At 34.1% G+C, this 27,749-nt stretch overlaps 1 protein-coding gene across 1 annotated transcript; it reads left to right on the forward strand.

The window, feature by feature from the left end:
- The first annotated feature begins 373 nt into the window (after positions 1–373).
- LOC132723260 (complement C2-like) lies at positions 374–22,414 on the forward strand. Its single transcript, XM_060707936.1, has 13 exons — positions 374–517; positions 2,116–2,310; positions 3,172–3,345; positions 5,440–5,535; positions 6,019–6,165; positions 6,845–6,966; positions 8,411–8,612; positions 11,009–11,167; positions 14,293–14,357; positions 18,863–19,021; positions 19,450–19,666; positions 21,497–21,737; positions 22,077–22,414. The coding sequence occupies exons 1-13, from the start codon at positions 427–429 to the stop codon at positions 22,282–22,284; spliced, it is 2,076 nt and encodes a 691-aa protein (XP_060563919.1). The 5' UTR covers positions 374–426; the 3' UTR covers positions 22,285–22,414.
- Positions 22,415–27,749: the final 5,335 nt, after the last annotated feature.

Genomic DNA, 27,749 nt, shown 5'->3' on the forward strand with positions numbered 1-27,749 from the left:
AAACACGACTTATTCCTTTCCATTTAACCAATTAATTCGCAGCCATTTTACGCTTGCGTAAAACCTCGCTTCTTGCCTACTTGTACGAATTTTCATTGACCTTGAACTGAAGATTTATGTTTTTTTGTCCGCGAATTCTAAGAAGTCATTAAACCTTAATTGACCTTGAACTGAAGATTTATGTTTTTTTTGTCCGCGAATTCTAAGAAGTAATTAAATCTTAACAGAAACAGGACATGTTTTTCTATGATAATTAAAGGTTCCGGAATACAAATACTCAAGTGACAAAGAAACCGGATGTAAGAGTACTTACAGTAAGTTTTGAAGATAGGATCATTGATGAACACGTAGATCTGGGTTTGTTTTTTTTTAAACTGCATTCAGTATATATATTGTATATTGCGGATTTGAAGAAAGAGTTTAACGATGTTATTACCACGTGCTATTACACTGACAAGTATTATATCATGGATTCTTTTTATTACAGTATTTTCCTTCGGAACAACAGATGCTAGAGGTACGTAAAACAAATTTTATTTTTGGTACTATTTTGGAAATGTTTTAAAGTCTCACGTCTCGGTAAAAAATGATATGACAACTTCCCAGCTTTACCTGGTGTGGAAAAGAAATATTCGTAAGTAAAACCATTGCCGTTCTGCTCGCAAGTACTTGTCACACAGTGGATTTTTTTCGAATCCACAGAAGAGAGTAGCGAGGGAGTCAGCACATACCCTTTAACTTTAAATAGGAAGAGATATTATCTACATTATTTACACACTATTTCAGTCGCATGTCATTATAGGCCTAATTAATTACAATAAATTGCTATAACTTGCGCTCTCCACGCTAATAAGTGATTTATTGAATGATATTTAACTAATCCAGTCAGGAAAATTATGTCCCGTCTTAGAGACCGACTCATCATGTTTAGATAAATTGACAGTATAAACTAAAAATGATTTAGTATAATCTATCACCGCCCAACCGCCCATTTCCCCCCCCCCCCCTCAAAAAAAAGTTAAGTAAAAAATAAAATTTAGATAATACCAAATGTAGTTATTGATTAAGGGAGTATAATCAGAATCTCTAATTTTGCGTCATCATTTAGTTCACGGTAATGGCATATTTCCCTGTGATCAGTGTTAACATTGGTCAAAATTGACATATTTTAATCATACACCTAAATATCAAAGTATTTGCGCAAAATATTTAAAATCTATTTACTTAGACTAAAGATTTTTTTAGAAAAAAAAAACAAACAAAAAAAACATTTAACTGATTTCTGCAAAAGATCACAGTAGTCTGTTTAAATGTATGCATTCGTCTGAAAAGTCATCATTTTCTAAATGTTCCTGTTTGTTAAGAAAGCAATTTTGAGTTTCTAACTAAAAAGTAAGTTTTAATATCTAAATTTTAGTAATTTTAACTGGAGCAAAAGAAAAAAAACCAAGGGTATTACACCAACACCATTTTCCACGAATTAAATGATGACATAAAGTTTCAAAATGGTTTATGTTCTGGCCCATTAGGTCTTATTTTGATTGAATATGTTGTTGTTTAATTGTCTCATACAGCAGAAAGTATCTAAATGTTACAGTTTATAATTTTTTTTTTTTAAAAAGTTGATTTTTTCCCTTCTTGTTTCAAAGTGTTAAGTACCGGAGCGCAGTGCAAAAAAAAACAGGAAGTAGTAAAAAACAATCACACAACAACAACAACAACACCAAAAAATAAACACAACAATATAGCCTCTGGGGGAGAACTTATAACTTAGCCTATAACATTGTAAATACATAGTTTTACGTGTACTTTGACGCAAATAAGTTTATTATAAAATTTATTCAGGGGAGCTATTCAGTAATTATGTAATTATTTGCTTCTTTCATCATGTTGTTGACCATTCCTAACATCTTGCTAATTATTAATAATACAGCAAACAATTTCCCTCTAGTGCAGTTTCCGAAGTATAGCGGAAAATTTACAGGTGCCCTCAACAAACCGCGACATTCATTTCCCCTTTCATATTATACCGTGTATGATTTATTTTTTTCCTCAATAAATCAGTGCGCAGTTCTATAGCGTTGCTGAAACGTATTAATCTATTCATTTTCGCAGTGAAAAGGAAATACGGCTGTGTACTTCCAGAGGAACCCTGGTATGGTTCTTTTATCTTCGACGACCGGAAGAGGACTTTGCGTTATGAATGTGATGATGGTTACATATTGACCGCCTACCGGCAACGCGACCGGAAGTGTCGAAAGGGTAAATGGACCGGAAGTGACTTGTACTGTTTGAACTTGGACTTTACACGTATGTATTTTATCATTTCTTTTGTGTGTGTGTTTGGGGGGGGGGTATTTTAAATCCATTTTATCTCGTTTATGTTTATTTAAATAACTGTTAGGGTGCATTGGTCGCATGAACGTTTAGTCTTTCTGACTAAACAAAAGAAATAAACAAAGTTAATCTTTGTCCATGTTAGTTCATACTATATCCTTGTCCGTAAAATTATGATCTATAAGTACGTCCGATGCTGCTTCACAAGTCGCAAGAAGAAACAAGATACTTCACCGCCCCAACACACCTGACACTTCACCGCCTCCACATACCTGACACTTCACCGCCCCCCCCCCCCCCCCACACACACACATTCACTTAGGAATCACACTTATCTTTTTCTTGTCTTTATTGTCTAGTTAATGCAGACTTATATGAATGGAACAAATGAAATATTGAACATAAATGTTAATTATGTTCCGTGCAAAAAAAACTTTTAAAACTTACATATCCGTGTTTTGATCGGATTTTTTCTCCTTGATAGAAACCGCCTTGACTCGTAAAAAGCAAGAGAACGCAAAGATGACCGTGCAGAAGCCGTTTTGGTTAACCACCGTGGATATACCGTCCAATGCATTAAGTTCCAGTTTATCCCCCTATTCCCCCGACACCCTCCCGCTCAATGTAAGTTAGCAAGGCACTAATTATTTTAGGGTGTTTTCATTGTAAAAAGACATGACGATCACTAACACATCTTACACATATTCAGACAAGATTAAATTCACATTTAAACTTATCATTTGCTTTACTGATTTTGAAAATTCAACATTAGAAAACGCGTAAAAGTGCGAACACAAATAGTTCTATTTAAGATTTGAATTTTATTTCTTTTAGAGTCAAAATGCCCTGAGTTAAGAACTCCAAACAATGGCCATGTATATACGGAGGGAAGAGTTGTTGGTAGCAAAGCTTCTTTTATTTGTGACGAGGGTTTCGTACTTTACGGTTCAGCTACAAGAACTTGCCAGAAAGGCCGCAGATGGGATGGTACTATGCCTGTTTGTAAAAGTAGGTCGATAAGACTGGATTATTTTTACTGTTATTTTATATAACGTTATACTGAAAATATTATCTTTTATATACTGCATGTTTGTAACGCTGCTTTTCACTTGACAATCGTGACCGTTAGCCTTTAGTTTTTTAATAATACTGCGCGTTTGTAATGTCACTTTTCATTGGATACTCGTGACATTTATAAAGCTTTTTAAAATGGATTTAAGTCAAGATTTTTTCAAGATTTTCAAGATTTATTCGAAACCAAGGCATATAATATGCATAAGGTTATGATATATCAACAATATAATGAACAGTTATTCAAAAGTAATTAACAAAACATATAAACATAAAATTATATATAATAAGGAAATCAATTTGACTAACACATAACATTTGACTAGACTACTTTTTGGACATAATTTGTCTTATACAGAAGTTATCTAAATTGTTTCTATGTAAATACATTCATAAAGTTGAGAAATTCAGGACTTTCAGGAGAATGAGTTATTTAAATTTTGAAATAATAATTTTGCAGAATAATGCAAGTTTTAATAAAATTGAATGGTCAAAGCTATTCATTAAAGATTCTAATTTATAAATATTAGGATGATTTGAGAATTTTGAATCAATAAACTTTTTACAAAGAGAGTTAAAAAAGTTACATTCAAATAAGTAATGTCAATACAGGATTGGAGCAGTACCTATAGACGCTTGCATGATCATGATCATAAAATACACAAATATCGTTTTTTCCCCGATTTATACATTTGTCATTCACTATAATACATAAATCGGTGTGAAAAGATTAATTAGACCTTTTAAAGTTCATTCCGTTGGGTGAAAAGGTAAAATTTTAGCAGTTTATCATTCAACCGCCTTGTCCGCGGTATATACCGGAATACAATTTTCATTCGTTATCATACATAAATTGGTGTGAAAAGATGAATTAGACCTTTTAAAGTTCATTCCGTTGGGTGAAGGGGCAAAATTTTAGCAGTTTATCATTCAACCGCCTTGTCCGGTATATACCGGAATACATTTTTCATTCGTTATCATACATAAATTGGTGTGAAAAGATGAATTAGACCTTTTAAAGTTCATTCCGTTGGGTGAAGGGGCAAAATTTTAGCAGTTTATCATTCAACCGCCTTGTCCGGTATATACCGGAATACATTTTTCATTCGTTATCATACATAAATCAGTGTGAAAAGATGAATTAGACCTTTTAAAGTTCATTCTGTTTGGTGAAAAGGCAAAATTTTAGCAGTTTATCATTCAACCGCCTTGTCCGGTATATACTTGAATACGGTATTTAGTGTGGTGCTCCAATCCTTTTTTAGTCATACTGCACATTTATAACGTCAATTTTCATTTGATAATCGTGCCGTTTATATAGTTTTATATAAACGGCTGCTGTCAATTTATAAAGAAATATCACTTTTTCTCTAAAAGAAGGAAGTTTGCAGTATTATAGGTTTAATGGCCGAATATAAACCGTTGTTTGCAATAAAACCCTCGCCTGGCGGCTCGGGTTATATTTACAAACAACCGTTTTTATAGGGTAATATAACCTGTCAACAATCTTTATAACTAATGATATACACGGCTGCTGTAAGTATTCGGAGAAATCTCACTCTTTTCTTTTATAGACTGAATGAGGGAATGATTCAAGATATTCATAAGTTATTAGTCAAGACCTATATTAACTGGTGCTCAAGTCTCGAAAAAATATAGCCTGTTCCTTTATGTTAAAAACCTAAAAGGTTCGGAGTCCCTTAAATTTCATAAATTAAACATTGTCCCACGTTGCACTTCGATTGCATCAAAAAGTATAATAAATCTTAACTGTAAGAACAGCTACTGCCTATAAATGTATTCGGCGGTCACAATGTTTTTTTTTTCATGTACCAATAACCAAGTTATTGTCTCAACATGAACGGATTGTGTGTTAGTCTCATTCATTCAACAGTAACATAATTATTCTCATTTATTCAAAAGTCATTGTGTTTTCTCAAGTACATGTATTGTGTAATTCTCATATATTCAACAGTCGCTGTGACAGCAGTCTTGTATTCAGCAGTGACTGTATTCTTATGTATTCAACAGGTCGACGCACCATCAAGGATATTGCCAGTCATTTGAAAGAAACTATGATTGACAGTTTGGCAGGGGCGACAACTAGCTCAAAGACTGGCGCCCAGTGTAATTTCATTTTGTTTTACATTTATTCTTATTTATAATTAAGTACATGTATTACGATAACAAATGGAATTTGAAATCTCTTTTATGCACACATTTGCCTTTTTGGGATGCTTATTAAATCAGTTATAATCAAGATATTAATATGAATCTTAAACATCACCTAATATAAGTACCATCTAAACTATACTTTCAAACTAAAACGGACTTGCCTGTTTGTTTGTTTGTTTGGGTTTTACGCCATAACATTATAAATGTCTATAAATTTCAGCTCGTTTATAATCGCTTGTAAAGAGGTCTTTATATAGACTAAGTAATGCTTGAGATAAATTTCTATAAATTTCAGCTCGTTTATAATCGCTGGTAAAAGTGGTCCTTATATAGTAACGTTTGAAATAAATTTCTATAAATTTCAGCTCGTTTATAATCGCTGGTAAAAGTGGTCTTGATGTCGTAATGTTTGTGATAAATTTCTTTAAATTTCAGCTCGTTTAAGCCCTGGTAAAAGTGGTCTTGATGTCGTTTTGCTTGTCGATGTATCTTCCAGCATTGGGGACAGGTCAATGGATTCGGCGAAAAAATTTATGAAACTACTTGTGGATATTTTTGGTGTATCAAACGAAACGTCCGGAGGTATATTTCACCTTTGTATAATGTCGATCGAATTTTATAGTTAAGTTAGAAGCTGTATAAACCGATTACATTTGTATTAAACATCTGAACTATGGGTAAATTATATAAAAATAAAGATTTTTACACGTTTACAAAGATGACCGTACAATCGATCGACACTTCCATATTTTCAATCCAACGTACATAAAGTAGAACGTACAAACAAACGACACTTCATATTTGTCTCACACATATACAAATAAGATTGTACAAACGATCGTCACATCTATATTTTTTCTCACACTTATACAAAGTTGTCCATACAAACGATAGTCTCAACCAAATCTTTCTCTACCTTATCCAAATGTTGTCGGTACGAACGATCGTAACTTTCATATTTTTCTTACACAAGTACAAAGTAGCCTGTACAAACTAGCAAAATTCCCATATTTTTATCCACACGCACACAAAGAGAACCATACAAACGACCGACACTCCCATGTTTTTTTTCTCACATTAATTCAAGCAAAGTACTGCGTATAAACGATCGACACTTCCATAATTTTCTCACACTTGTATAACGTAGCCTGTAGAAACGACCGCCACTTCCATATTTAATTCACACTTCTACAATTTTTGAAAGTAGATTGTACCAACGATCGCCAATTCTTTATTTCTTGTCACATATGATTATTTCTAGGCAAAAATGGGACCAGATTTGCTTTAATGACGTTCAATGATAAGCCAACTATTGTTTTCAACCTGAATGATAAAACCGCACGGTCCAAATCAGAAGTCAAGAAAATGATTGACAAGATACAGGTGATTATTATGCTTATAATTATATTTTATTTGGAAAAAGTGTTTTTATTTGTTTGTGTCGTCAGACCAAACAAATAATGGTAGCGAAATTTCAGACCCTGATGCTGTTAATTGCAAATTGCCGGAAGTTTTTGAAGTGGTTACTTCCCTTTATATGTACACTAACGCCGAAACATTCAGGGGAGATCACTGCGTAAAGATTGTCAAATGACAGGCGTATTAATTTTCAAGCAAAACAGTTCCCGAATGGTCGAAGATTTCTAATATTGTTTTATTCTTTATAGATATACATGCTTATAGTAAGCTCCATGATGTTTAGCGTCAAAATAATATGAGTTACAAACCCTAATTTAGAATAATATGGTTTTCTTCAGACCGTTGTCATGTAACTTCACCGTGGCCGAGGGGTTTGCACGCTCGCTTAGGAATCGAGAGGTCTAGAGTTCAAATCCCAGTTGAGGCAACTCCTTTTTTTATTTTTTTAAACCAAATAAACATTGTATTGAATATCAGTGTTGCAATCAGTCGTATAGCCAATTTACTACAGTTAAAACACTGGAAAGCATTGGTGGCACTATACAAAAACAAATTGGTTTATAATCTCATAACTTCACCTTTCTGACATTCGGAGACCCAAACAAATTCAGCGCCTTCTGTGCTTTGATTTTTTTCTGCATGTGGCCTGGGAAGAAGACAAAAATATGCCAAGGCCATCGGCTGTACTATCAAGAAGAGGAAGTTTATTTGAAGACAGCGTCCTAAGCTAACTATACTTTTCTGATATATATTATTGACTAAGGTTATTATGCCCTGAACAGTATTAATATCTCATATTTTCGAAGTTACATGTATCTATGTAAGTTGTACCAAGATTAGTTTTTATCATTTTTGTGCTTCACAAATAATATTTCAAGAGCATGACGGTGAAATATCCAGGGTTGATACTTGGTAGTGTGATGCATCTTTAAAAGGACGGACTCTGGGCGGTTGAAGAAACATTGATCGACAAACACGGAAAAAGCACACAGTTGAAGGGGTGTTGGGGTAATGGGTGATAAAAGACTTGTGGTGAGATATGCGGTTAAAACATGTCGAAGAAATGTGTTTCAGAAATTATTATTGTGTTTCAGAACCCTTCATAGTTCTCAATTTATGTCCCGGATTCAGTTCAAACTGTAAAAATGAACGAGGGGCAATTTTTCCAAAATTCAGGAAGGGAATTTTCGATTGTTATGTACATCATTTCCACTCATTCACATCTATCTACCTACAAAATTTGAAGCTGGTATATCTTGTACATTCTGAGTTACGTCCCGGACAAGAAATCTGCATCGGACCGACCAACTAACTAACCGACCGATCAACAGCTGACTCCAGTATACCCCCACAAACTTTGTTTGGCGGTGGTTTTATAATACGTGCTCGTACATATAATGTGTTTCAGATAACTGGCGGTGGGACAGACATCTCTAAAGCTTTGAATGCAGTGGGCAGAGAAGTACATAACATAGTTATTACAAGGAATTTGCCGCGATTGACTGGTGCTACGCGTGCAGTTTTTCTTCTCACGGACGCTGAGGAGACAGGTTATGTAAAGGGGGACCGTATGACACGTATCAGAATGAATGCAAACACCTTAAAAACTGGTAATTGCTTGTACCCTTTGAAACAATCATAGACTTGTTGTCATCGCCATGGTATTTTAAAACCGTTGTCACTGAGTCACATGTTCGTTGTGGTGATATGCATTTCAATCTCTCTATAACCGCCTCCGTGGTCGAGGGGTTAGAGTCGATGACTTCTAATCCAGTTACCTCTCTGGCGTGGGTCCGATCCCCGGGAGATGCTTTGTTTAGTTTAGCACGGAGCAAGGTAGTCTAGTACTGGTGTAACTCTCCAGGAACGATACCCGTCTATATGACTGAAATACTTTTGGGAAAAGGTGTAAAATGAAACAAACAAACGTATTTTTAACACGTATACATTGCATTTAGATAGTATAGGATAATGTATTGATTTTGAAATACCAGAAATACAGAAATGGCACGTGTGATTAAGTCAGACAAGTGATGTCAATCGGGGAGTTATCCTCGGATAACATTATCATGTCAAGGGTGAACACAAATTAATACTTAAATTTCAGAAAACCCCACTTATATATCGATTACCCTCTTATGACAATGCTGTTGTGGCGGCCAAGATTCAAATCGGTGGCCTCTCAGCTTTAACTATATAAATCCGGCGGTCTCGAGAATATCGTTATAAGCTTGATTTACTGCATGCATTTCATATTTCAAATTTATATTGCTCATCACTTAAGTCATGTTATATAGAAAATCATATAATATTAAACACTGAAAGCACTTTTTAATTTAATAAAATCTGTTTCAATAAATAAATCTTAGAAATTTTATTTCATTATCTAAAAATCTTATTATCAAAATACAAGCAAATATTGTCTGGAGAATAATCATGCCTAGTATGTGATTCCTTTCAAGAGAAATATTAGGTACAGTATTCCATCCAGAGTAAAGCCCATTTCATCCTAGGAAATTTATAAGTTGAAAATTCTGCATGTTATAAAATTTCTGCCGGAATAGTTCTTGTTTTCCACCTAGAAACGTCAACAAATTGTTTTGCATGTGAGAAGAAATGACACGGAAATCATTGAATACGTGCCAATTCTTTCCGATTTCAGCCCACATTTCGTGCCAAAATTTCGTACGTGCCTTTTACGTCATAGAAAGCAATATAGTAAATAACTCACGTGATGTATGATATAGAACACAGAGAATGAATGAATAATAAAGATAAAAACCAATGAAATAATTACTTTTAATACATATTGAAAATACTTGTTGAAAGTTTTTTAAAGAATTATGTGCGGGTTTGATTAGCATTTTTTGTATGGTTCCAACCGTAAAAAAACATGACAGGGGGCTTTTCTACGGAATGCCGTTAGGGCCATTGTCTATGAATGTGTTGATCTGAAACGCGATAGTCGATAGTACGATGGTGAAAACGCGAAATCACGAAACTACGATGGTGAAAACGCGAAAGCACGATGATGAAAACGCGAAAGTACGATGATGAAAACGCGACAGTACGATACTACGATGATGAAAACACGATAAACTATCGTGTTTTCACCATCGTACTGTCGCGTTTTCACCATCGTAGTTTCGTGATTTCGCGTTTTCATCATCGTACTGTCGTGTTTTCATCATCGTACTATCGCGTTTTCACCATCGTACTATCGCGTTTTCATCATCGTACTGTCGTGTTTTCATCATCGTACTATCGCGTTTTCACCATCGTACTGTCGTGTTTTCATCATCGTACTATCGCGTTTTCATCATCGTACTATCGCGTTTTCATCATCGTACTATCGCGTTTTCACCATCGTAGTTTCGTGATTTCGTGTTTTCACCATCGTACTATCGACTATCGCGTTTCAGATTAACACATTCATAGGCGATGGCCCTAACGGCATTCCGTACTTTTCTAACGTTGATAATGAGGAATTGTTTTATTTATAAATCCATAGTATTTTAAAGGTATGCCTTATAAGAAACCATTTCTTTTTTAAATATAATATGTGTTGAGCAGCATTAATTGGCATCTATACGAAACTTACTTTTTGGTAGTAAATTTTTGTATGACATACACTTTATTTGAGATTTATAGAAGTGTCAATATTTGCTCTACATGTAAATCGATCATTTCTCCAAAAATCAAAAGGCTGAGGCCTCTTCCCGATTTTAAGTGAGTGATCAACAGATGTGTGATTTTGAGTGGGTGGAGCAAAAATATATAACTATCAGACCAGGAGCAATTGATGCAGGCTATATCCTAATGCCAAACATGCCATGACAATGCTTAGCAACATATTTCTACAAAATATTCGAAATATTTGTAATTGTGTTTTTGGAAAGTCTGAAATACCCGCTCCTAAGTTTTGAGTATATTTTATTTTTTTCATCAATCCACAGAAAAAAATTTCAAAACATTTATTTTAACTTTGTTATTGCTTATTTTGCAGCTGGTAATTTCGAGATATTTTGTATTGGAGTAGGACAGAACATAGACCATTCTTTATTGGCGGAAATAGCCTCAAAACCACAAATCGAACACGTGTTTACCTTGTCTAAATTTGAAGACCTGGAGAAAGTGGGAGATATCATAGCAGAGAAAAACATAGGTATTATAATTATTACTTTGGTTGAGGTAATTGACGCATACCGGTAACTTTACTTAAGATAAGTGATACTAAGTATACAACTTATTAAAAATAAATTACGCATACATCTTCATTATAGATAATTGAAGGGTACAACTTCATTTGAGATAATTGACGTATTAAGCATCTTTTGAAATAATTGACATATATATCTTTATTTAAGATATTTCATGTATATAGCTTTATTTTGGGTAATCTATATATTTCAATTTATACGATATAAATGATGTACGAGCGCATTCAACTTCATGAGAGACAATTGACGTAAAAAGCTTGTATGTAAGATAATTGACTTCTATAAGTGTATTCGCGATAATTTGCCTACATTACTTCGAGATTTATAACTGGCGCATAAAGCTTTATTTGAAATAACTGGCGTATATAACTTTAAGATAATTGGCGTTCAAAGCTTTTTTCGATATAATTTGCGTATATGACCTTATTCTAGATCACTGGTGTATACAATTTTATTTGAATTAATTCACTCATATAAATATAAAGCTTTATCTGAGATAAGTGGGGTAAGTAACTTTATATGTTAAAATTGACACAATAAATTTAATTTAAGAATATTGAGGAATATAATTTTATTCTAGATAGTTTGCATAAATGGCCACATTTGAGATAATTAACGCTTATAGTTTAATACCAATGATATTGCGTTAGAAATAATTGACATATATAATTTTTTTATAAAGAACTGGCGTGTATTGTACAATTGTAGGCCTATGCTGAGGTCTATATATATAGTTTTTTGGACCAGAGAAAAGTAGTCCAAGGTCGATGTTATTATCATCAGATCGGAAAACTATATATTGACATACACTTTTATCGTATTTTATCGTTATGTCGTATAGCACTTGCTATAACAGGGTATAAAGACTATCACGCCATGACAAAACCAGCATGTTTTTAAATTTAAATTTATGTGACTTAAAGGCCTACAAGTTATTTTGAAGACTTGAAAGTCACCAAATTAGAACGGCATTTTTATAAACGGTATACATATATAATATAACTTAAATAATAGCTTTATTTCTAGATGTCTGACGCACAAAACTGTATACGAGTTAATTGGCATTATATCTATCAAAGGGAATATAATAAATTAACCGTTGAAAGTCATAGAAAGTGAAAAATTTGCCATAATTCCTTTCAAATTGTTAAATTACTTAACACAAGAACTATAAAACCAGCATTGTTTAAGGAAATTTAAGTAATTCACAAAATACCCATCGGAATTTACACTATTCCTGCGCCGTTCATTTCATAAATAAATGTGAGGCAGTCTTTTTATATCTTAGGTATCCTTAACAAATTAGTATTTCAGTCATATAGGCGGGTAGTTTCCTATCCATCGTTCCTGGAGAGTTACACCTGTACTAGACTACCTTCCTCTTTGGTAGTTTAGCGCGGAGGAAGGTAGTCTAGTACTGGTGTAACTCTCCAGGAACCTTCCTCTTTGGTAGTTTAGCGCGGAGGAAGGTAGTCTAGTACTGGTGTAACTCTCCAGGAACGATGGATAGGAAACTACCCGCCTATAGGACTGAAATGTTGTTGGAAAAAGGCGTAAAATAAAACAAACAAACAAACAAACTTAACAAATTCTAATATCAACTATCAACTCTTGATCAGTCATATTTGTAGCATTCAATCTTTTAAAAATATCGCAAATTCAGCTCAATTTGGCAATGACAAAATGATCACAATGTCACTTTTATTCGAGATTGTTGGCATGTATAGCTCTATTCGAGATCATTGAATTATCTGACTTTACTTATATTATTTAACTTTTTTTAAAAATAATCAACGTACGTACACAGCGTAGGTAGCTTTATATGATATAATTGACGTAAATAGCTTTATTTGATATAATTGACGTAAATAGCTTTATTTGAGATAGTTGAAGCATTGCGTTTTTTTTTAAATAATTGACGTATTACTAACGTATAATTGCATTGTATTAAATATTAATAAGAAACGTGTATTTGAATACTTATTCATCATACATATGATGATATATTATCAACAATTATTCCTTCTTTCCAGCTAAACTTTCATATACAATTTGTTTAAAAACATATATTTACAATGAAACCAACTCAAAACAAGTGATTGGATTAATTGATTGATTGACTTGATTGATTTGATTGATTGATTGATTGATTGATTGATTGATTGATTGATTGATTGATTGATTGATTGATTGATTGAATTAAGTCACACTAACCCTGACCCTCACACAGGTCAGATCGATGTCGACTTTCCAGCGAAATCGGAATTGAGTGTACTGTCTAACAATCATGCTAATTATCAATAAATTCAGATTTTGGACATGATTGTATAAGTTTGATTTCACTATCACAGTAAACGTCATGTTGCAACTTTCTTGCATATCTGGTGTAGCAAAACTCAGAGACAAGGAAACAGCGACCTACCGTTCTCTAGGTGTACTCCTGTGAACAATAAAAGTCACTGATAAGGTAAGGATTAAACTGTAGGTGGGGACATGAGGGCTTTAGTAGTGATCTCAACCTTGAAGAACTCTTCTATAAAAATATAATTCAGACAATTGATAGTAACTTGATGTAATGCTTAAAATCTTCCTTGTAAAACACGTGAATAAGGTGTGTCATAGTCTTATGGATCCGTTAACACTATTAAGGCATTTGGAAACATTAAATGTTGGAAATTAAAGCATTGCAATTAAATCTACTAGCGTTAGTATTGACCCTACACTTTTCCAGCATAGTTTGTCCCACTGTTATATTTTCTCAGCGTAAATATGTCCCAGCGTTAGTTTTTACTTTCCCAGCGTTAGTTTTTACTGTCCCAGCGTTAGAAGAGCCCAAATTTTAATACTGTTCCTGCGTTAATTTATCGCAGCGTTAGTATTGTCCTAGAGTAAATATATATGTAAGCATCAGTATTGTCGCAGTGTTAATATGTCCCTACTTTATTATTGTCCCAGCATTAATATTGTTAGTTGGAACGAACGAAAATTTCATTAGCGTAATTTCTGCAGCCATTTAAATAATGATTAAAATAGCCTAGAAATTTATCAGAATGGTATGTGCTTTTTTCAGATTATGGACAGTGTGGTGTCTCGGGGAATACGGAAATAGCACTGGGCTCACAGACTACTAACGAGGTAAGTAGAAGTAAAATAAGTCACGCAATGTGACGAATACGCCCGAAAAAGTTTCTAATTATAAGCATGCAGGTATTATTAAAAGAAAAGAGACTGAAAGTTATTGATTGCTTAATATTGTTCTTGTGAAATATGAAGTGCTATTTATAGCTAACTTAACACTTTGGGACAAGGGTCTTGAATGCGACATATTATCTTGATGTGGTAGACATTAATGCCAAGTATTTTAAAATTCTTCAATGCATGACAATGTTACAGTTTGGAAACTAATGTATACCTTCTAACTCTTCTTATGAGCAAAAATATTATCATAGTGAACTTGACATTTAAGACATTAAAGTACGCTGAGAGAACTTAAAGAAATTTGTTGGGGGATTATTCAATACAAATTGAAGCTAAAGCTATGAGTTTATAAATTTTCAATTACAATAACAGGCAAAATTATGCATTTACAGCTGATATTCATTGGATTGGGGAATATGATAAAACTTACATATTAATTTGACCTCCTTTTGGTTGAGGGGTTCCCTTTTATGTTTGAGGCATCAGAATTTGAGCCACGGCTTAATTCAGCATTATAGTCAAACGCCACTAAGTGGATTCGAATAAAGTCTATTCATCTCTTAGCTCCAGCAAGTGAAGAAGTTTTGACCACTTGTATTAGCCAATATCGTCTGAAAGTTTTCTGTTTCGGCGCCATATGACTAACATTGTGTTAGTACGCCGAAAAAACAAACAAACCAATCATAACCTTAAACTTATACCCTAGTGTAAAATTTTACACTACATATTATTGTAAGATGATCCCAAAGACTTAGTTTAAGTTCGAAGCAAACGTTTCCGTATTTTAATGATACAAAATTGAAAACAAAACTAAAATTTGGTGTAAGACTAATTCAAGTGACCTTCTTAGACAAATTCCAGGCGCAAACTAACTCTAAAACCAAATTATAACAGCTCCAGTATATGTTACAGCGTAAATCTTTTCTCTTAGCAGAGAAATAAACAGTCACACACAGTAAGGTCGCTGAACTCTACAGGAAGTACTAAAAGCCTAAGGGAAACACAATCGGAAACCGTTATCAATACAAGTTAGTCCATAACACGCTCCAGACATATAACTCCATGTCATGTCTTGATGGCGTAAGAAATATTTCATGTGATGTTATCATGGCTTTGTAACCAAGTTTGGCATGACAGAGGACTTGAGACATTTGAAAGCGTCTTGACCTGAAAAAACTTTCACTCTAAATAAAAATAAATGTGAGTTACTTGAGCGTGAATTTTAATTCTTTGAGTACATGTTCAGTGGAAATGGAATGACAGAAGACCCTAGAAAAAAATGAAACGATTTAATATTTTTAAGACATAATCTCTGAACTGTTGCAGAGATCAGAAGTTTCCTAGCGATGACGAATGGAGTGTCACGCTTTATACCAAATAACAGCACTATAGCAGAGTCAATGCGTTACACCAATCATGCGCCGCCACACGGTGAACGTTAATTTAATGCGACGTCACAATAAAGTTGCACTCGATGCAAAGTTGGTGGCGGTTGATGCACTGACTGTCTATCGACCTATTCCAGTCCTCGCCTTACTGACCGACAAGGTTGTTGGTAGCAATTCGAATTTCTGCAAGCGCCTGAAAACGATACCCCTTCAGTTGAGTCTTTATGGTGTGGAACAGCGCAAAATCAAATGGCGCAAGATGGAGCAATTATGGTAGATGCGACAGAAGATTCAATCCGAGAAGGTTTTTTTAAGCTTGGTGCAGTCAGCTGTGTGCGGGGTTTCATTGTCCTGATGCAATATCCAATTCTCTATCGGAATATCTTGACGCTTTTCCTTAAATGCGCGGAAAGCTCTCGCCGCAACATCTGAAGGCATGCAATGATTTTCTACTGGTGATATTTCAAAGAAATACACTTTTGAAAAAAAAAGTATATTTCTAAAATGATTCAATAATGGCGGAATTATAAATATCTTTGAGTAGTAATCAGCGTTTACAGTTGTATTGGATGGTACAGAATGCTGTAAGATCATGTCATGGTGGTCGCAACACATGATGAATATGTATCGTTTACCTGACCGCTGAACACGAACTTTTTATATTATCGATAGAATTGTGAGACTCTATAAATTAGATCATTCCTAGAACTGCGAAAATGCTTTTACTGAAATAACCCAGATTAAGTATTTCTAGATTAATTACTGATGCATACTGTCGGCATATAAATAACGTACTAACCTGGATCGTATAAACACAGCCACGTTTCACCAGTTAAAATCCTATCTAGAAACATGTCTCCCTCTCAAGCGTGCCCGTGACTCGTGCCTCTGCGTTTGTGTCTTTAGGTGTCTGGTATCCATCTATCGTGAATCTAAATAATTAACATTAAGTGATCTTCTTGTCAAAAATTAATTTGATTCTGTTAGGTACATATAAATCACGCTTTCCAACATATGAAAAAAAGCCTTATTCCGTAGGTTGAAATCCTTTACCGGCATAAAATCAATTATGATGATATTCGATACATATTTGTTTAAAACTATTATAAAATCGATTTTACATGCACATGAGTATTAACGCAATTCTACATTTGACATCTTTAATTAGGAACTCCGCGAACTAAGGCAAACTAAACATTTCCGCCAGCTCTAGGACGGTCAGACGTCGGTCATCTGCCAAGGCACTCTGGATTCACGTAATCACGGACCGTTTTTAGACTTTATTCCTCTTCCACGGTCATCTTCTACTTTTTCTCTACCGGTTGTTAATTGTTTGTGCCATTTAAATACCAGTATACGACTAACGGAAATTGTATGTTTAATTTGTTAATTTCTAGTTTCAACTATTTGGCTTTTTCTATTTTTGGTGTTCCAATATTCCAACTTGAATAATGTTGAATCACCCTTAGGACATGTTGTCTGTATTTTTAATTTTGTCTTTTGACGTCTTGTCTGTGAAATGCAGGCTTCATAACCTCTGATTCTCTTCAAAATTTCATTTGTGTAGTTCCGCCCATTGATTTCTCGTTTAGGGCACACGCTTTCTATTACTTTGGGACCATATGCCGCTTTTCATGGAATGGCAGTGAAGTGTCACATTGAAGGTTCCATGAGTACCGCCGTATGAACACATCTGCGGATGATTCCAAATTCAAATTTTTGTTATTTCATCTTAAATGTTGAATTCTGCTTAAGTCGGCGGTAGTGTGTGTGGACGGTTGTTTGCACTTGACAGTACCGCCCATGAACAGGCTCAATCAAACCGAGCATGAACCATTTTCAACTTTGCCGTTTTGGACATTCTTTAGGGGTTCTTATTGTAGTATGTTTACCATACTGTTATCTTAGAACAAACTATAGCTAGTCTATACTTGTAACCTGGCTGGAATTATCCGTCAGTCGTTGACCAGCTACACTTGTAGTAAGATCACTTGATCATATCATTATATTACTAGTCTTGTAAATAAACTGTATATATATGTAAAAAAATCGCTGACCGGTATATTCTTACCGCACAGTTATCCAAAAACTGAGAGTACATATGTCGCGTTATGGTATATGCGATGTATTAATCAGTGACAATGGACCTCAATTTTCCTCGCAAGAATTTGAAGATTTCACGCGCGAGTGGAAATTTGAGCATAAAACATCTTCTCCATATTTTCCAAGATCAAATGGTATGGCAGAGAAAGCTGTTTCAATTGCTAAAAGGTTACTTACTAAAGCAAAAGAAAGTGGTCACAACCCGTATACAGCTTTGCTTGACCCCTCGACTGTGGTGTGTTTACACCAGCGCAGTTACTTATGGGTCGTAGAACTAAGTCAATTCTCCCAATCACACCCACACTGTTACAACCTAAAACCATATCTTCTTCCCTCGTCATAAAAAATAACGATAGGTCAAAGCTTACGCAAAAGAAAAATCACGACAAAAACGCCAAGCCCCTATGCCCCCTTTATGTAAATGACTCCGTTAGAATTCGTTCAGGAAAAAATTGGGAACCAGCCAAAATCATCAACAAACATGATGAAAGGTCATATTCTGTTGTTACACAAGACGGAACTGTATATCGTCGTAACAGGCAACATCTTTTGAAAACAGAAGAAAATTTCTCTCACTTTGACCCCATGCAACTCAATATTTTTGCTGATCCTGTTATAAGTAAAGAGCAAACATGAGATCAGATTAACCGCAATACTGAAGGCCCTTATATAACACGGTCAGGGAGAGTGGTGAAAAGCAATCAGCGCTATTCAAGTAGTCAGTGAGTGAAATAAACATCATAAACAGATCATTTTTACTTTCACACCACTTGTTGTACTCTAATCAAAACAAATTATTATTTTGATATGTACTATAAATTTTTCAGATTTTATTCATTTCTTACATACAATGTTACATCTATATACATGTATTTAATTTATCATAGATCAATAGAAGTAAAGTTAATTTTTTACATTATTAAATGTTAGATCTACATTTCAATTCCACAGGGGGCATGGCCTTGGCTAGGTTGGGTGAGTGTTTTAGATGACAAAAACATGCCACATACATGTGGGGGTGCCGTAGTTTGTGACCGGTGGTTTCTCACAACTGCTAGCTGTGTGTCAAGAAAAATAGATGACCAAGTGGTTCCGTATAATGCGTCAAGGGTTTGTACATATATTAAGTGATTTTGTTTAATCAAAGAATTAGGCTAAACGCTTTCGACTAAGACCAACAAAATAAAATGAAAACTTAATGAACATGAAAACTTAACATAAAACGTACATAATTAATAACAAAAATCAATACGAACATGCCAGAGATAACACCAGAAAGTATTAGAAATTGTAAATTTCTCTCTATTACCTTTTAACTAGATAAAAATACATATTTACTACCTTTGCTAAATAGATAAAAATAAAATGTGCCGGTTACCATTGGTAACTTGACACAAACATGTGCTTGAATGCATGGGTTATCTTTGTAACATTATCAATGGGCTTGAATATGTTGTAAAATTTATTGTCTCGCAATGTGATGTTTTTATATTTCCTTCACAAATGCGTTTCTTTTAAATTGTCTTTTCTTCTTACAGATGAATGTTTATCTGAGTGATTACGACATATTCAAAAAGGACACAAATGAGATTTGGCCAATCGTTCACGATGTTATGATTCATGACAATTATACGGGAGAAGAAATAGGAAACCTTGGTATTCATGCTAACGATGTAGCCTTGCTGGATTTCGGACAGAATGAAACTGAGAGACCAGTCTTAGACAAATATTTGCGGCCAATTTGTATCGCAACAGGTATTTAAAACCCCAGTCACAATAGAGCTTACGATTACTTGCAACTACCGGCGACGTGTAAAACCGATGATCATATTGCCTGCGACCAAGCCCTCTTTGAACAGATAAATTTACTTCTGCAATTATAGTAGGACCAATCATCATTGACAATCGCACGACAGGTCATCAGCAAACGTACGATGTTCTCAAGATTGCCTGGGATTACTTACGACTACCCGTGACCTGTCATGCGATCACCTACAACTTGTCGTACGACCATCACACGATTACTAAAGACTACTCAAGATTATCAGTGACTAGTGGCAATTTGTAAAGACTGTCGTAAGATTGTCGCACTTTCGAGCGACGATCGTGCGACAGCCTAAGACCTTATAAGATCACTAGCAACCTGTTTGATCGCAGAGAGGTTTTTGTGCAAGCTCAAAAACCTCTCTACGACTGAAATTGGTCGTGGGACCTAAATAAGATAACCTGCGACTATCGAAGATCACCGATGACCGTCGTAAGACGTTTTAAAGATTGTCCGCGACCAGTGGTCACTGGTGATCGTGAACTGGTCTTTACTGGTCGTAAACTCTAATGTGACTGGGGCTTTACCTACACAGCAAATAAACTTCATGATGCCAGGGTGATCGTTACGGATGTTAAAATTTACATAAGCTATCGGATTTTTTTTGTTTTTTGGTTTTTGTTTATTGAAATTTTAAATAAACACGCAATGTTTTTGAAGAAGGTTTTGTTTGAAGATAACATATACTGGTGAAAAATATTACCTACTAAGTGAATTTATAGAACATGTAAGACATATGAAAATATCACTGTCATTTTTAGCTCGATGTTTTCTTTTCCCGAACAATACTGGATAGATCTTAAAATTAACCAGACAGACCTTGACCTTCACTCAAAGGGAGCTTGACCTTGAATACCAAATTTTATTGTTTAGTTATTTGTTCTTAGTAATTAGTAAATGGATTATCTTTATAATTGTACAAAACATGTTTTGCAAGGTGATATAATAGGTTGAATTGACCTTAACCTTAAAATGACCTTTACCATCAATGTCAAATAATTAAATTCTGTTGTCACTATTTCGCTACGTTTGTACACTTTGACAAAACAAGACTTGCGACCAAACATACTTATTGGATAATTTGGATGTGTCCTTGACCTTTAAGTGACCTTGACTTTAAAGGTCAATTAAATAAAATTCTCTTGGTTTTTTCCTATAACTGGCTAATCTGTTGCATCTATAAATGAAATAACTTTTAAAATTAAACACAACATTCTTTAAGTTCAAGTTGTCATACTTTGTTGTTTAAGAACGGAATTAATTCATACCTGGACAGACCAGACAGACATGTTGAATCATTTAAACATAACATTGACCTGTAAAAGAAGTGAACCGTCAGGGTTTTGCTTATATTCTTATTCATGTTTTCTTAACTGTGTCATTTGTTTATGGAATGATTCATACTTGTACAAAACAGCGAGTGTGACTGAACCGACCTTTTAAAAAAAGGAAACCATTTTCTTAAATTTGCTTTTTGAAAGATCTGTATTAAGCTTTCATTTGTTTGCTTTTAGAAAAAGTCATAAAAGACGAGCGTTGCCCGCTCGGCGATGGCTCTTGTTTTGAAATGAATACCGGTGCTAGGGGGAGGGGGTCGACGCTTGGGGTTGGGTCTTTGAAAGACGCTGAAATTACCATAACCTCTAATACACCTGAGTCCACAATTTTCAAATACATGTTTTTCATTTGTTTATGTTTCATTGATCAAGAAAAAATTGACATTGTCTATACATGTAACACTGTAAGTTCTTTATTTTAAGATAATGAGTCTCTTAGTGATGCAGATACGAACTTCAAAATGTTACTCTCGTTCCCGAATAAAAAAGACGCATTCACCGCCGGGTGGGGTAATGCACCAGATAACATATATCATACAAGTCTACTGCATTCAAAGATGATGCAGAATCAGAGGCCAGTTATGAAACCGAAGTATTGCGAGAGGAGGTATGAGAATATTGACTTGGATCGCTTTTTCTGTGTTGGTGAGGAGTTTGAAGGAAGGTTTGTTTTTTGTTTTTTATTTTCTTTTTTTTTCATTTTTATAAAAGTTCTTTAATGTTATTACAAAATTCCAATATACAATTAAGTGTTCAATTGACATTCAATTAGCATTAAAAGTAAAGGAACTGAAAAAGTTGAGCATTAAAAGTAAAGGAACTGAAAAAGTTGAGCACTAAAAGAAAGTACATTAATTTTTACATCTAATAATCAACATCATAAATCAATTGATTTCATTGTATACAAGGGTAAAACATTCACAATCTTAGATGCTTAAATTGAAATCTTAAAAGTTTGAATAGTATTACAGAAAGAGGTATTATCTCTATCATGTCTTTTCAGTGACTCGTGCATGGGTGATATTGGGGGTCCATACATGATACAGTTGTCCAACAAGAGGTTCTACAGCCTAGGTCTAGCACTTAAGACCCGCGGTTGCAGAAAGAGGAACAACTATAGTATTTTCCTTAACATTCTACACCCAACAGTCAATGGCTGGATAAATCATGTATTAGATGGGTGCAACAGGGTCAAGAACAAAGACACTTAGACTCTTTTTCAGCCAACAGATTTTTATAGAGATAAAAATCATTTTCTTATTATGTATACTCGTATATTGTTTATTGAACATTTGTCTGAAACAATGTAATTCTGCATTCATCAATAAACTTCTTTAAATATTTTGTTTTGTATTCTGGAATTTTAGACACATCTCTTGTTTAACAATGAGAAGCAGAGCAACGATCGAAGAAAAATCGCAAGACATTTCCTTCAAGTTTAACTTCTGAACAACTAAAACCCCTAAGGCAATGGGCATTTCCATTGTGAACAGTTATATGCAAATTGACTAACCTAACTGGCTATGCAGCAGCTAAACGTCATTCATATTTTGCTCTTATTATGTCATAGAACACATGGTTGTGCGATTAACAATAGAAATCGCAAGGCTAAAGTCTGCACTGCTTAAAACTGTAAAAGGTCAATTGTGATGAAACAAAATAGGAACAATCCTTGTCCTTAACATTTTAAATACCAGTAACTTGGCAGATTTAAAATGAGATCACCTGGTATAATACTATTGAACATCTTTACTAAAGTAGCTTAATTGAACCGGGCTGCTGAACAAAATGGCCACGAGAACCAAAATGAACATGTTGCAAGCGTCTTTCTGACCTTTCGAAACTTCACATTGATCCTTGAGTGGTGAAAACAAAACAAGATGGCCGTATGGTCCTTATATCCCACATGAGGGGCCTCCGTGGCCGAGTGGTTAAGGTCGAACTTTCATTGAGATCACAGTCCTCACGCTGTATCGATCTCACTCGGTCGGAATCTTTCATGTGAGAGCCATCAGCTGGCGTATCGGAGGATCGGTGGTTCTACCAGGTCCCCATTAGGCTGAAAAAGCCGAGGGGCCTGGATCTCAAAATTAGGACTAAAGACGAAAATCTCAGGACACTCTAGGATGGCCCGACTTGAGTGTACGGTCGCCCATATGGACTTTCCGGCGGCGACCTTAAATAAACGCATTAAAAAAATATATCCCACACCTGATTATTGAGGCTCTGAATTAATATTGCTTGCAATTAATGTAAGGCAGATATAATGCCATAAACTAGTACGATACCATGACATTCATATCTGTACATGGAAAAGTTCAATTGTTAATAACGTATTTCGGTATATTTTTTCTATAATCAATGTCATTTTTTCCAAATAGTTCAAAATAAGTAGATACAATGAATTTACTATAATCATAAAACATATAGCAACAAAAATGATAATTCATATATCACAGAAGCAAAATTAAATAATGTGGATTGAACGGTCGACCTCAGTCCCCTGGGGCGGGGCCAATTTTGACCCTAGCGGTTTTATTTCAACATAGTAGATATACACTAGAACATGTCCTACCTCTTTTGGATTGTCACAAGAAGATTTATAATAATATGTGTCAATTGTCTTTAGGAAAATGATAAACATTTATAATTTATGTGATTCTGGTTGGAGAGCTAACTCAGACACTAAGCCCCATATTTTTGAAATTATTTAATTACTTTTACCCTGAGTAATAAGTGTTATTTTTTTATAATATTTTCCTTTAGTAGCATTTACTTGTATCTAATTTATCGCTTTCCGACGATAGTGCGTATTTCTTTTTTTAAATACACATAGCATATTGTCACATTAGATCTAGAGTTACGCATTTTTTTCCTTGATAAATACTGTCTAAGGATGCGGTTAAATAGTTTTACAAATCACTGATGAGGTTACATTTATTAAGACTAATTTGAATCCTTACTTCAGAAATCTGCACTTTGATGACGTACAAGATAAAGTCTCGGGGATTTTTTTTTACTTATCGTATATTGAAAAATACGGAATTCCATATTTCAGTCATAATTATACGGAGTTATCAATGAAAGATCGTATTTGAGTGAAATATGGACTTCTTAAAACAAGTTTTCCGTATATAAGTAGTGTACGGATTTCCGTATACATGTTTTTCACATACACGGAATTTATAAGAATACGTTCCCGTACATCCCCGTATTTTAGGTTTCCCGTATTTTTGCCCGTATATTGACAATATACGAAATCCCGTATATTCCCGTATATCAAAATGTTTTCCGCAGTGATAATTATGAGAAGAAGATCGTTTAAAATTGCACTTTAAAAGTATATTTTTAACTTTTGTGACCTACTAATGCATCAGATTGTCACCATTTACAAAACTTTTGCAAAGGTTGACAAGGTAATGCTACGTGCCAGATATCTAGGAACTGGACATTTCTATATACTATATATTTCTATATAGAGTAAGTGACCTCAGGGCAATGATCCAAAAGGACCAAAACAAATTATCAACACTGAAGTGAAGGATGGGGCAAGTTTAAAAGCTGCCACCTGCCACAGAAAAGTGTGATCTGCATTTTTGCTTTATTGCTTTGAAAAATCCGTCTTTCAGACGTTTTATACAATATCTATGTAAGTAGATATTTTGATTTTCATAGACTGCTTTGCATACATTTAACTGTATTAACAAGAGCTCCGCTGAGGCGGTGCAATATACGCCCGAAGGTAAATTTTTGTAGCAGGCCACAATAGAAAGAAAATATCAACAGCAGATTATCAATCTTATTAATGAAAATCTCAAAGAGAATTGCTTTAAATAAAGGTGAGAGGAAATATCAGTATGCAAAATGATTTTTAAGTATACAAATGAAAATAATAGTAACAGAAGATAATGGAACATATGCAGCAGTACTGTCTTAGCTTATCTGTTGCTCTGTTATCTAGGAACATGTTTAAATGCCGCAGATAGTCAGGATGTGTTTGGTTTTAATTAGTGTGTGGCTCAAAAATGGCTCTAATCAAAGGCTTCTTATGTCACATATCTGGTTTTAATAAAATTGATCTACATTTTCTTTGGACAATACAAATATATCCACAAATACGGCAACGGTATTTAATTCAATAAAGTAGAAAATACTATATACAGTGTGCTGTTTCATTTAAGTATTGACTTATTAATCTCTAAATAAGGTATCATACATACCCTCTGCTGTATAATTAAATATAAGAGATAGTATATGTAAATAATAAGTCATTATTTATAGATAATAGGTAATAAGAAATACACTTTAGATAATAAATGTCCCTCCAGGGCTTCCGCAGAACCGCTGCCTGTAATATAATTAATTGTTGACCTGTCAAAAAGCTCTAGCCCTATAGCTATACTATAAATCATAATTCGATCCAGTCATACATTTTGTCTCATTTCCATTTTGGAGTCCATGAAAACGTATCTAATCTTTATTGTATCCATCATATTCCGATACCAAAATTCCATATCAAATCGATGCTGTATTCCATCTAGTCTCGTTTTTATTATATCTGAGTCCAAAGAATTCATATTGTATACTAATTGAAAAGTGACTTTACTTTTCATATAAATAAATGCAAAACGTACTTTGAATGATAATTTTAACTGTGTTGAATTTGAATTCAGTAATTAAATCAAATAGATAATAACTCATGTTCTTTTCTAAATTTGAAAACGCTATTGAAGCGTAACTGATGTATTTTTGCTGGTTTTTGTTATGATTGTCACAATAAATCACTATAAGCCATTAAACTCGTGGTTGTTTTCTTTTTTGTTTGCTGGTTTTTGTTTTGTTTTTGTTATAACTTTTTACAACAACAGCACTGAATCACAACTTTCAACCTTTTAAAAAAAATTCAGCTGTTAATTTTATTCTTTGTAATGAAATTAATAATATATATTTGATGAAATCGACATAATATTACAGTCGTGCGTTTTCCCAGTCATTCCGTATATGTATGTATATGTGCCTGTTGCTTAATTTGTTTACACAAACTTATAAATTTTTAAAATTTGGAACTGAGTCTCGGGAGTTTTAACTCTAGTCGGTATTTTGACAGGTTATTAAATGCTGAAGCTATTAGCCTATAATATGCCTCAGCGGGCCTTTGATCAGAAAACATCTACACTTACTCGATCATGAATCGGTGATTTTTAATATGCATGACTGCCTTGACATATGACAAATACCAATACTAAAGTATCTCTTTCCTCAAAGAAAAATATATGTTAATAATTTTTTTCCGCCGAAACGTTTATTGTATCGAATTATATTTGGACGAAACGTAATGAACGGAATAATTTTTGGTCCGTCTGAACTACTCCGCGAAACAACAAAAACAACAACAACACCTGTAAATTGTAAAATTAACATTCCGCTCTCTTTGCCTACATGGCAGATGTAAGTTCACCACCACCTTACAAGAAAGGTAGACTTGAAATACGCAAAACCATGCGTCCATATTTTCAGCGAGTTCATAAGCAACTTATTAAACACACAGGGGGCCCACACAGTGTTTGGATGGTATATACTGCTTGATAGTGACCTTAAAATGAGATTTTAGTCATAACCTTATAATATGTATATAAATATAGACTATATTTATATACATATTATAAGGTTATGACTAAAATCTCATTTTAAGGTCACTATCAAGCAGTATATACCATCCAAACACTGTGTGGGCCCCCTGTGATTAAACATAAAGATGTTCTTTACAAAGCTTTGGAACATTTGAACTCTGACTGGGCATCATTTTGTTTTCTCAAAATTGTAAATTGCAATGCTGATGAATCATGCAATTCTCAAGCCTATTGCAAGACTGTTAGGAATATTCAGGAAGCGGATGTTGATAAGCGTGGTGTTGTATGGATACCAGATTTATTCAATATAACTTTAGTACAAATGTTTCTTAACATAACTGGATCCATTGAGGACCATATCACTGATACACAGTTGACAGCTTTGAAAAAACTTGCATCATTTTTGGACACCATTTCAGGTGAAGACTTGAAATTATTTAATATACTGTACTGGTAGATCTACTGACTAATCTCAATATTTTGACTTCACACATCAACCGCTTTTATAAAATTATTATTAAATAGTTGTCGGTCTTTACAAAGGCAAAGGATGGCCATTGTTTCTGAAATAAAAAGAGCTCAGGGGCTGGCACATTATTTTCTAATAATTTGTTCTCACTGGTTTTATTTTTACTACTTATATTTAAAAAATCATCTAAAATTAGGGTGCTTGGATGGCAGGCATTTTTTATATTTAACCTTTAGTCTGTAAGCAGCAACTCAATAGTACTCATGTGACAAGTACATGTACAGACCAAGATCAGACAGCACATTGATGGCATGCCATTAGTTTATCTCATGATCATCATGATTTGCACTGTTTACTCTTCAGTCAGTAAATATTTGTATATATTATTATAAGTATTGAATGGTTTTGTCCAGATTTAAGAAAATTAGCATAGTAAGATTTAACAAAATATGTGTAAGAGCTTCTTTTTTATACTTTTCAGATACAAACAAAATTTTGAAAGAACAGTTGACAGATTCATCCATAAAAGACAATCAATTAGCAAACGTATTAGGAACTCATTTATTGAAAAAGCTTG

The sequence above is a fragment of the Ruditapes philippinarum genome, unplaced genomic scaffold, assembly GCF_026571515.1.
Source record: "Ruditapes philippinarum isolate M1 unplaced genomic scaffold, ASM2657151v2 ctg3335_1_1_1_1, whole genome shotgun sequence".
Lineage (NCBI taxonomy): Eukaryota > Metazoa > Mollusca > Bivalvia > Venerida > Veneridae > Ruditapes > Ruditapes philippinarum.